Source organism: Calonectris borealis, chromosome 14, assembly GCF_964195595.1.
Source record: "Calonectris borealis chromosome 14, bCalBor7.hap1.2, whole genome shotgun sequence".
NCBI lineage: Eukaryota > Metazoa > Chordata > Aves > Procellariiformes > Procellariidae > Calonectris > Calonectris borealis.
Genome location: NC_134325.1, coordinates 21,820,903 through 21,832,093, shown reverse-complemented (window position 1 = coordinate 21,832,093; position 11,191 = coordinate 21,820,903). Strand labels below are relative to the sequence as shown.

At 58.2% G+C, this 11,191-nt stretch overlaps 2 protein-coding genes across 8 annotated transcripts in view; one reads left to right on the top strand and one right to left on the bottom strand.

Annotated features, from left to right (window-relative positions):
* Positions 1-4,696: 4,696 nt before the first annotated feature.
* Positions 4,697-10,698, top strand: LPXN (leupaxin). 2 transcript variants are annotated; one of them, XM_075163791.1, is made up of 9 exons: positions 4,697-5,103; positions 5,967-6,073; positions 6,208-6,263; positions 6,582-6,684; positions 6,759-6,908; positions 6,991-7,164; positions 7,236-7,317; positions 7,549-7,697; positions 7,783-10,698. In XM_075163791.1, exons 1-9 carry the CDS (start codon positions 4,722-4,724, stop codon positions 8,047-8,049), a joined length of 1,470 nt encoding a protein of 489 aa, XP_075019892.1. In that variant the 5' UTR covers positions 4,697-4,721; the 3' UTR covers positions 8,050-10,698. The 2 variants fall into 2 exon arrangements, with proteins under 2 accessions (XP_075019892.1, XP_075019891.1); XM_075163790.1 differs by having other exon boundaries at positions 6,579-6,684.
* The window catches only part of CTNND1 (catenin delta 1), a 32,826-nt gene continuing 30,993 nt past the window's right edge, over positions 9,359-11,191 (bottom strand). For 4 of the 6 annotated variants that reach the window (XM_075163789.1, XM_075163784.1, XM_075163787.1 and 1 more), the window contains one exon: positions 9,359-11,175. In XM_075163789.1, the coding sequence (XP_075019890.1) occupies positions 11,164-11,175 (12 nt within the window). In that variant the 3' untranslated portion in view covers positions 9,359-11,163. The remainder of the gene's footprint in view (positions 11,176-11,191) is intronic. The other 2 variants (XM_075163785.1, XM_075163788.1) reach the window with 1 other exon arrangement.

Genomic DNA, 11,191 nt, shown 5'->3' with positions numbered 1-11,191 from the left:
ACGGGCGGGCGGCGAGGGATGGCCCACCCCCAGCCCCGCCTCCCCCTGCCCACGACCCTCCCGCCTTTCTCCTCCGCTCGCGCGCCGCCCGGCCAATGGGCGGCCCGACTGCGGCAGGGCCCGTCCCCCCGCTGCCGCGCGGCCAACCAGCGCGCCCCTCCCCGCGCGCCCCGGCCGTGCGCCACGCCGCGCAGGCGCCGCTGTGTCCGCCGCGCTCGCAATGCTGCTCCCCCCCTGGCCGGCCCCGCCGCGGCGCCCGCCCGAGCGCGGCCCCTTCGGCTGCCGCTTCGCGGGCCCGCCGCCCGGCTCGCCCGTCCGCCGCGCGGCCGCCACCCGGCCCTCGGCACCGCCGGGCTCCCTACCGCCGCCGCTGCCTGCGCCCCTCCAGCTGCCCCCGGGTCCCCTCGCCCTGCGGGCGAGGCCTGGCAGGGGAAGCCGCTCGCCCCCCGCCCCGCGCGGCCGCTCCCTGCCGCGGGGCTGCGGCGCTCCTCGCGGCTCCGGCGAGGCCTGGCAGCGGGGCGCGCTTTTGGCTGTCGCTTCTCCTTTAAGAAAAAAAAAAACGCCCCGTCGGGCGGCGGGTGAAAGTCGGTGACAAGATGGCGGCGGTCGCAAAGGGGGCGGGGCTTGCGGCGGGCGCACCACCCACTTCCGTCCAGCCTCCGCGCATGCGCGCTGCGTGCCGGGAGATGTAGTTCTCGCAGGCGGCGGGACGAGGGCGGGCTGGCCGGAAGCGGCCGCGGGGCACGCTGGGAGCTGCGGTCTCCCCTGCTCGGCCGGGCAGGACCTGCGGAGCCGCCCTTCCCGCGGACGGCCCGATGGCGGCGGGCGGGCCTGCCCAAGGGCCCCAGCAGTGCCCCTGCGGGTGCAGGATCTCGGTAACAGATAAGCACGACCGTTGCATCCTCTGCCTGGGAGCAGGCCACGACCCGCAGGCCACGCTGCACTTCCTGAGATCGGTGTACTGCTCCTTGTGCCCCTACAGCGAGGTTGGGAAGGGGAAAGCTCCTCTGCATAAGCCGGCTTTCACATTCACTGTTTGTTTCAAGGGTGTGCAGTGCCCTTCTGGGAAGGGTGCCCCACCACAGTAGCAGAACGAGGTGCTCTTCATCCCCTCTCTACAGACAGCAAAAATAAAAGGGAGTTCAAAGAGCCTGAGGCATTCAGCTGGTAAATCATATTTGGTAAACTGATACCCATCAGTGAGATGACTCGGTCTGCCTTTTATTTCCTCCCGCTTTTGAGTTTCAAGTCCTAAGCTTTATTATGTATGACACTTTTGAAAACAAAAGTGTGTCCAAATCTCCATTCTTCAGTTCCTGAGAGTGCTCTAATAAACCATCTTATTGTGGAGAACTCTGTACGGTCTGATTCCTCTTGGCAAAGACACCAGGCCATGGGGAAGAGGAGTACATCCTAACATGAAAGTTAAAGAACTAGAAAAGGTCAAGATACTCGCACAGGGATTCTTTTTGTCCCTTCCAGTCCAAGGCAAGAGGCTGCCGATTCAGCCTCCTGCAGAAGCTGTGGCAGTGTGCTTTCTCAGCAGCGGCATTTTTTAACGGCTATGTACAAACTTTCTCCGGAGTTGGTTACCTCACTGGTTTGAGGCTCATTTTCAGCACAGAGGCGGTTTGGCTGGCTCTTGCTTTTTGTCAGTTCAATGTTCATCTGTTAGTTTTCCTTCAGTTGAAATGTTTCTCTTCTCAAGAAGGAAATCTCAGCAAGACTTTAAGTAATGTCTGCTACTGCTGTTTGTATTGTAAGTGGCTGAAAATACTCTTTCTCTCCCCAAGGACTTGTCTAGCTGGAAAACTGACATCACGTTCCAAACTAACTGTTCTGCTGCAGTTAACCCATACTCTCTGAAAGTCATGAAATGACTTTGCATTTATTCTTAAATAAAATCAGTTTTATTTCGAACTAGGCAGTCTCGATGTGGGAAGTTATTCTCAAGTTGCTGTTGTGATTGATTTCTCCTTTGTAGGCAAGGCGTGGTGTTGCTTAATTCTTGTTCAAATAGGTTGGCTAAAGAATTGCACAGAAATACAGCTCAGATCAGGACACAGCTCAGACATTTGCATCTGTTGGGCTTGTGTTTTATGATGGGAAATTTTGTAATACGAAGTTACAGCTCCAGATACTTGTTTACACTAAGGCTCACATTATCACTGGAGGGGGAGAGTAAATCGCTGAGAAGTCTAAAAATAACCCGAAACCTTCCGCAGACAGGAAAGTTCTGTTATTTGCAGAAAGGGAAGTGTCTGACACAATAATCCTGTCTCAAAGCAGCCATAAGAGAGTGACCCAAGCAGTGCCTCATCTTGTCTTTTGGGTAGTTCTCAGTATTGCTTGTCCTGGAACATGTCATGGGACTCATAGTTTAGCATCCCACATGGCTTTTCCTGAGAAGGTGCCCTGCTGGATGTCCCTACTGTGAGCAGATAACAAAAGAGCTGTCACCAACATGATGTGTCAGTAATTAAGTGAACCTCAGCGTGCCAGCTTGGTACAAAGGGGCTTAATTCAACCCCAATTCACCCTGATGGTGCAGATGGGATCAGCAATGTGTGAGAACAGGTGGCCAAGACGGCGTCAGCTTGACCTGTGCAGCAAGCATTCATTCCTCAGCTGCGCAGGGTGCTGCAGCTTCCGCTGCGCAGGAGTTTAGTGGACTCATGGAGAGGATGGACTTGGAAGGAGCAGGCTCAGCCCAGCCAGCGACAGAGCCTGCAGGTGCCCACAAGGATGTTTACAGGTGCCAACTGCAGACCTCTTCCAGGTGCTGACGGATGGCTGCATCCTGCTGCTCTGCTGCCACAGAAACCCACTTGCTTTTATTTGGCCTTGACGTGAACCTCTCCTTCCCCAGGATCAGTAATATTTCTGAAGCAGCCACATCTTGTGTTTCTGGGCCATTTTGTGGAAAATCACACATCTGGAGGCAGTGCAGTGCTTGATTACAAGCCTTTCTTTGAGGACCTGCTGAAAGCTCTCCCAATGAGGCAGAAAGCTGCCATGGTGAAGCTGCACACAGAACTGGGGCTCCTCTCGCCTGGCAATGCTGTGAAAAAACAGGCTTATTTGGCTTTATCTGGAATGGTTGTTTTTTTCTGAGCAAGCCTCTTCCCTGGAGATGAAATGGAGGCTTGGCAGGAGAGACGCAAAGCCAGAGAGTATGGGTGTGAGATCAAAGAGATGCCCATGGCATGGGAGGCGTGGCAGAGGTGAGACATTGCAAGAAGTGTCGCACACCCGCAGGAGAAGCAGCAGGGAGCCATGGGCTGTGGCTGTGTGGCTCATAACTTTTGCTCCCAAGGCTTTTATAGCATCCTTGAAACCCCTGGGTAGCCCAAACTCAGAAGGAGCCTAGCAAGGACACAGTGAAGCTTGCGAGCTTGCGTAGGGCTGGTATGTTATCCATGCACCTACAAGGTGATGCCTCCTTCAAAAACCCAAGCAAGAGCACAAAGGACATGTCAAGCCAAACGTGGCCTCCCCGGCACACACCATCTAGGACTAATCACCACACCCGGCTCTAATGAGAGTGAGGCAGGGGTGTTGTGATGGGATGATAGACCAGCAAGGGGGAGTGCAGCAGTGTGGGGAAACCCTCTTTGCAGCAGGTTGGAAAAGCAGCTCTGGGAGGGAAACTGGAGCTGGAGGGTTGTGGTGGGACAGGGAGAGCATCTTGGTGCCATGCTCCCCTGCCATGTCATCCCAGATGTCTACACCTCAGGTCTGGGGCATGTTTTGATTGCAGGCGTTATTGCACTACCATCTCCTGCACCCTGTCCACTGGTGCAATTAATATGCCAGTTCTTTACCTCTCTCTGCTGCAGCAGCTTTCACTTCATCCCCCCACCCCAGATTACTAATTGGTCCGTTGGAGCTGTTCCAACATCCACTGGCTGCTCTCAGTGGTGCCAAAAGATTTCTCTGCTAAAAAGCCAAGCCATAAATATCACTAGATCACCCTCGTAGGAGTAGGGATAACAGCAGTACCTGTGGGTCTGTCTTCCCAAATGGTCCCGAACAGCGAGGGACCCGTGCCTGCGTCTCAGGGGCACGCAGACTGCCACCTCAACCTGTGTCTTTGCCAGAAACATCTGCATTGCTCCTGCCTCAAGACACACATTCAGGTGGTCGCAGGCTTATCACCTGAAGTGGCTGCATGCGGTGCCTGGAGACTGAAGCCGTCTGGCTCGGGAGAAGCAGAAAAGTTCCAATGGTGGGTAAATCACTCAAATTACCAGCACAGATCACTGCTCCGATCTGCTGCTGGGTGTTGTGCCTGGCTGGCGGTAACGCGCTGAACGGGTGTATCCTGATGCCTGCAGCGTCAGGGCTGAGCTATGCCCAGCAGCCACATGCGTGGCATCTCTGGGAAACTTTTAAGTGGCCCAAGGCGTTAATGCAGGGAGAATGTAGCACAGCCACCAGCTTCAGCAGCGCCACTGCCGCCTGCACTGCTGCAGTGAGCCCAGTCCTTGCGCTCATGCTGGCTCTGACACAAAGGGATTTGCTGTTACCTGGAAATCCAAGATGAGGCTCCAAAAGCATCCCGCCAAACGGCGAGGCTGTGTTGGAGCATGCCAGCACTGCAGGTCCTGTGCCTGCCTTCATCAATGCCATCACAAAGGCATTTCCACCTGGCACCGGGATGCCATCCCTCATCACATGTGGCTGGTAGCTCCTGGAAAGGGCCTGGGTCTACAGGACACATGCGCTCTGGCTTCCAGCCAAGAAGCCCAAGGAGCTCGGATGTTTTTATGAGTCAGGAGCTCCCTGGACAACCTGCTGGCCAGTTTCTTCCCTCTCCCAGGGCCCCAACCCAGGGCTGCTCTCGGCTCCTCTCGCCCCAGCCTCTGCCACCGCTTACTGCCTGCTGCCTGTCACACGTGGCGCATAGCGCACAACCCACAAAGGAAAACCCCCGAGCGACAAACCCCAGCCCTGGGGGCAGGCGGAGGCGAGGTTGGAGACCGGAACCGAAAGCCTCCACAGCCCAGCCTGCCAGCTCGCCGCCCTGCAGGTGCTGTCCCAGCCCCAGCCCCAGCCCCCCGGCCGCTGGGACCCCATGCCGAGGCAGGATGGAGGATTTAGGTAAGCCGGACCCCCCTGGAGCCAGTCCCGCGCCCAGGCTTGGTACAGGGTCATACCTTCAGCGTCTTGGGGGAGCCTTGTCCTTCCTCTACCTCAGAGTCAGGTGGGGATGCTGCAGAGGGGGCAGCAATGGAGCCACACTCCCTGCCGTACCTCCCCCATCTCAGGGGACGAACGGTACCCAGGTGGCCGAGTGAGCGCTTGGCCAAAAATGGAGAGGCAGGAAACTGGGCTGTGGCAGTGATGCAATCCTGGCTGCACGCAACGGGGCAGAGCAGCCCAAGGGTGCGGCACGACATCCAAGGGTGCTGGGAGTCATCCCTGGCCCAGGGTGGGGGAGAAAGGGTGAGGGAAGCAGCCGCGCTGTGGGGGGCATCCCCCCCATTGCCCGACATGAGGGCAGCAAGATGCTGAGGGACGGCCAAGGTGGCGAGATAAAAGTGGAAAGAGAAAGTGCTTTGCCCTCCCTGCAGGAAGCGCTGCTCTGGGTGCGCAGAAAGCACCGAGGTTTAGCTCTCCCATGCCAGGGCTTGTGCTGGGATGAATTTACGGGCTGGTGGATGTTTCTTCGTAAGCCAGAGATGGTGTGCGGGGGAAGCAGGACCCCTGTTGCCAGCGGGCCCCCCACACTTCAGGAAGGCTGCACAGTGTGGTTGGCGCATCCTGCGCTGGGGATGGGGGTCTGGGTGAGGGTGCTCAGGGCCACCACAGCCCCTCAGGGCCCTAGCACCTGGCTGGCAGAAGCTGCTGTGACACTACTTTTGCTTCTGAGATTTGAGGAGTGGCATAAGGCTACTTGGGGGGTGCACAGGCAGGGAGGGCAGCCTGTGGCTGGGGTGGCCGACCTGGGTCTCTCCATGCAGATGCTTTGCTGGCAGAACTGGAGCAGAGCTCTCACCCAGCGTCCAAGGACTGCATGCTGCAGGCGCCAAGCTTCGGCTGTGAGCCGCTTGCCTCGGTGACCCTGAAGGTAATGCCTCAAGATGGTGGGGCTGGCAGCTAAGACCCTGCTCAGCTCGTGACAGGGGTGGTGGTGCCAGGCAGGCAGTGAAGGGTGCCAGGGGAGCATCCTGCAGGCTCGGCTGCAAGGGTTTCTCCTTCCAGGTGCAGCTGCCGCCTCGAGCTCAGCCTCCAGGAGAGGCTTTGAAGACAGCGTATAGGTAAAATGTGGCCATGGGAGGCAAAGCTATCTGGGGCTACCCTTTCCATTGCTTGGACACGTCCTCTGGGCTCACCTGGCTTCCTGCATGTTCCTCCAAAAAACCCTCTGCAAGGTGGGGTGGGGGGTTGTATCCTGCATCCCTGCAGCAGTGCTGGGGTGAGGGCTAGGCTTCCAGCAGCCCCCTCCCCGCTGCACGTGACCGCCCCCAGCCAGCATGTCCCCAGGGAGGCCCCCTGTGCCCTGCTGTGGCCTGTGGGGAAAGGGCAGCGTCTCGCAGGGTGGAAGCCGCAGCATCATTCTCTGCTGTAACCAGCAGCCCCATACCGGTCCTGCAGCCTCTGCTCCCCTTGCCCCCACCCACGGCGGCCGCCCAGCAGCTGGACGAGCTCCTGGCCGACCTGGGCCACATGCAGAGCAAGGTGAGCCTTGTCCCTGGGGGAAAGGAGGTTGGGGGCTTGACCTTCACCTGGCCCTCACCGTTCTCCTTCCGCAGCTAGCGGTTGCAGGGCAGGGAGCCAGGGTGCCAGCGGAGCCCTCGCTGGACAACATGCTAGGCAGCCTCACCCGGGACCTGCAGGAGCTGGGCATCACAGCTGCCCCCACTGGCATCTGCGCCACCTGCCGCAAGCCCATCGCCGGCAAGGTGAGCCCCTGCGCCTCCATCCTGGTGCCCTTCTCCCCTCGGCCTCCCCTGGACCTGCTCTCACTGCCCTCGCCTCCTGCAGGTGCTCACGGCCCTGGGCAAAACCTGGCACCCCGAGCACTTCACTTGCGCCCGCTGCGGGCAGGGGCTGGGCAGCCAGCCCTTCTTTGAGCGGGGCGGGCAAGCATACTGCGAGGAGGACTACCACCAGGCCTTCTCTCCCCACTGCGCCTACTGTGCCGGCCCCATCCGTGAGGTAAGCCCCCCCCCGGCCTCCCACGCCAGCCACCGCCGCCACCGAACGACTCACCTCGCCTCTTCCTGCAGAAAGTTCTCACGGCCCTGGACCAGACCTGGCACCCCGAGCACTTTTTCTGTGCCCATTGCGGGAAGGCATTTGAAGATGACGGTATGTCCCAGGGGACGGGTGTGGGGGTCCCGCTCCTGCCCCCATTGCCCCCACTCCAGATATTCCTCCCATAGCCCAGCCCTTGCACCCATTGCCCCATCCAACATCCCCCCACGGTCCTTCCCTTGCCTGCCTTGCCTCCTATCCTGGGCACCCCCATGGCCATGCCCCACTGCCCCCCATTGCGAGCCCCCCACTAGGTGGGTGCCCATCCCAACGCCCTCCCCGCAGGCTTCCACGAGTGGAGCGGGAAGCCGTACTGCCGCCAGGACTTCCTGGCCATGTTTGCCCCGAAATGCCAGGGCTGCGAGCGCCCCGTGACGGACAATTACCTGTCAGCCCTGCAGGGCGTCTGGCACCCCGAGTGCTTCGTGTGTGCGGTGAGTGGGCAGTGGGCCGGCAGGGACGCAGGGGTGAGCATGTCCCCAAGGCCGTGCCAGCCTTCTCCGTCTCCTTCCCCCTCAGGAGTGCCTGAGTGGCTTCGCCAGCGGCTCCTTCTTCGAGCTGGAGGGTCGGCCCTACTGTGAGCTGCACTTCCACCAGCGGCAGGGCAGCATCTGCCACGGCTGTGGCCGCCCTGTGACCGGCCGCTGCATCACGGCCGCGGGGCGCAAGTACCACCCTGAGCACTTCATCTGTGCCTATTGCCTGGGCCAGCTGCAGAAAGGCACCTTCCGCGAGCATGGCAACAAAATGTACTGCCAGGCCTGCCATGACAAGCTCTTCCTCTGACCCCCGGCCCTCTGGCATACAGCCACCCTTCCTGCCCGGCTGGATGTCCCTGGTATCGTCCCCACCATCAACATCCCTGGCATCATCCCTGCTGAGCCAAACATCCCTTGTATTGTCCCACCCATCAATGTCCCTGGCATTGGTCCTGCTGAGCCAAATGTCCCCAGCATTGTCTCTGCCAAGCCAGACATCCTGGGCATCATTCATTGTCCTCCTCCACCCCAAGACATTCTTGGCATTGTCACTGCCAAGCCACATGTCCTGGGCATTGTCCCCTCCACCTGAAGCAATAAAACACCTGGCCCTGCCTTTGCTCCGCTCACTGGTGGCTTTGGGGACAAGGGTGCAAGGCAAGGTGGGAGTGCTGAAGCCCCCCATAGCCAGGTGCATCCATCAGTGCTCCCCACCACCCACGGGTGCATTGGGTCCCCATCTCCCAGGGTGCTGCAAGCCAGGGGCGACTGCCCCAGCTGCCTTTCCCCTGTAACACAGAGGACAACCACCCCAGCCTCCCTGGGGGAGCAGTTCAAGCTCCAGCCGTGCTGCACTATGCAGGAAACCAGCACTGCCCCAGCCCTGCGTCACCACAGACCCACATCCTGCTACCACAGGGCAAAGAGAGCTGCTCTGAGCCCCAGCGAAATCTTTCCAACAACAACGCAGCTTCAGAAAAAAGCTGGTTTGAAGCAGAAGCCAGAAAACTGCTTCCAAAAAGGTATTTCCACAAATTTACAGAATTTCTTTCTGTATTTATGTTCACACGCACACACGGGTGAAAGCGAAGTGAGTTAACAGGGTGTTTCGGCCTGGCTTCAGTATTCCCCAGGAAGGGATGAACATGTTTGGAGCCTAGCTGTGCCCTGCAGGAGCAGCCCTTGCTCCAGAGAGCTCCCCCAGGCAGGTTTCTGAAGGATGCACTCAGCACTAGAGAAATTACGGTATTTCTTCACTTGTGCAAAGTCTACCAGCCACCAGAAGAGAGGGAAAATTCAGGGAAAGGCTTCCCAGCAGGAAGCCCTGATGCTCTGGGGAAAGGGAGGGCTCTCAGCTACCTCCTGAGCAGCCCCAAGCACCCTGCAAAAATGGTTGCTTTTGTGCTTTTTGTTTTTCCTCTAATCTTTTGCTAGAAAGAGAAGGAAATGTCACTCTAGCCCACGAGAGTGTTTGTCACAAAGTGGCATCTTTCAGAGCCACGCACAGCCAAGCAACACTCAAGAGCACAGCCCTGCCCCTGGAAGACACTTGGTCCCAACTGCAAAGCTAAAAATGCTAAGGTAAAGGTAGCAGCCTTACGCGGAAGGCACACAGACACACTTTAAAAACTTTATTTATATAAAAAAATCATTTTGTTTTAAAAGCGTTACAAGAGTGTGCACAGGAATCAGACAAGGAACGGCTTGTTGCTCCCTGCTCCCCTCCTCCCCAGCCCCACTCCCCGCCAGGGCAGGGGTGGCCCAGGAGAGCCAGGGCAGGGGAGGAGAGAAGGGGGAAGCTTTTTTTTGGTTCATTTGGAATTAAAAATTAAAAAAGGAATTAGTGTTTTACATATTTAAAGGAAAAGAGAAGAGTTAGACCCCAGAACAAAACCAAACTGAGCTGAGGTGGGGCTGGAGCCAGGGAGCAGAGCTGGGAGGTGCTTTCGGGCAGAGGAGCAGGCAGGAGCAAGGCACCAGTTCTGCCTGCTACAGCCTCCCCGCTCCCCACGTAAGCCCATGGTTTGGGGGGAGCCCTAGGCTGGGGAGGGCTCCCGCTCCAGTTTGCAGCCTCCTACAGAGGCTTCCAGTTGCATAGGGAGCCCAAGGGCTCCCCAAAAGATCACAGCACTTAGATAAGTCCCCCCCCACCACAGCAGAGAGGAAGAGGATGTGTATGTCCTAACTCCTTGTGGCAGCCCAGTCTCCCCAGGACAGGTTGCAGATGAGAGCCCTGCACCCCATCAGTGAGGGCAGGGGGGCTGGGATCCCCCCAAAAACAGGCTTCCAGCCCCACTGCAGACAGTTAAGGCTCCTGGCAGGGAAAGCAAGCGCTCAGCCCTGCCAGAAACCCAGGAAACACCCCTTCCCCAGCAAAGAAGCCAGACAGTACGATTTAAAGAGCTATTTCACAGTGGCAAAAGAAAGGCACGTGTCAAGAGAAAGTCAGAGGGGCACTGCCACAGGCAGCTGGTGCGTGGCGGTGAGGGGGGGATCCTGGCTCTACCCGCTTGCAGCCCTGCCAGCACCTGCTCCTCACACCTCACACACAGTGTGCCCCAAGAAGCCTGCCTCTCCCCAAAAGCCCCGCCGCATCTCCTCCTTCCACAGGGACCCGTCACCTCCCATGCGGGGAGATCCATCCCAAGCTCCCTGCACTGACCATCTTCCCCACATAAGGATCCCTCCTCACACAGTCACCGGGTGGGGGCCAGCAGCCCCATCCAGACCCCTCCGCAGGATCCAGAGCCAGATCCCCCTTCCCATGTCCCCAAAGCCTCATCTAGAGCAAAGCAAGGGAAGTTATTGCTGTTTTTCCTTCCCCTCACCCCCCCCATGACACCAGCCCCCTCACCCTGGTCCCACCACCACCAGGGAGGGATGCTCCCATTGTCCCCATGGCCCTGGATGAAGAATGATCCCGCACAAAAATATATCCTATAGGCACAAAACAAACAAACAAACCTAAAACAAACAAAAAAAGGGCGGCGAGTGAGGTCCCAATCTCTGTTCCTGCAGACATCTCCGAGCAGAGGGAAGGCATGAGAGAGAAGGCAGTTCCTGGTCAAGGCAGAGATCTGGAGTCCTTTTGCAGCATCCACGCCGGTTGATCCGGCAGAGTCAGGCAGGAGGGTTTTACTCTCTGGAGGGAGGAGGTGGTGGAGGACAGGGAGGAAGAGTTATCGGTCGAGGTGTCCCAGAACGGGGAGGTGCAGCGGTCTAGAGGAGGCAGAGTGGCCCGGGCTGCCGCAGGGCGACCAGGCCCAGTCATTTGGCTGGCTAGTTGGCACAAACAGTCCAGCAAAAAATCCAAAAATAAGACAAGGTAAAAGTCGGTCCATTCCACCATGAAAAGTTATATATATATATTTATATATATAATATATTATCAACCCAAACTGAGTGGAGGTGGGGACGGCAGCTAGATCTTCTGCTGTGGAGAGAGAGGG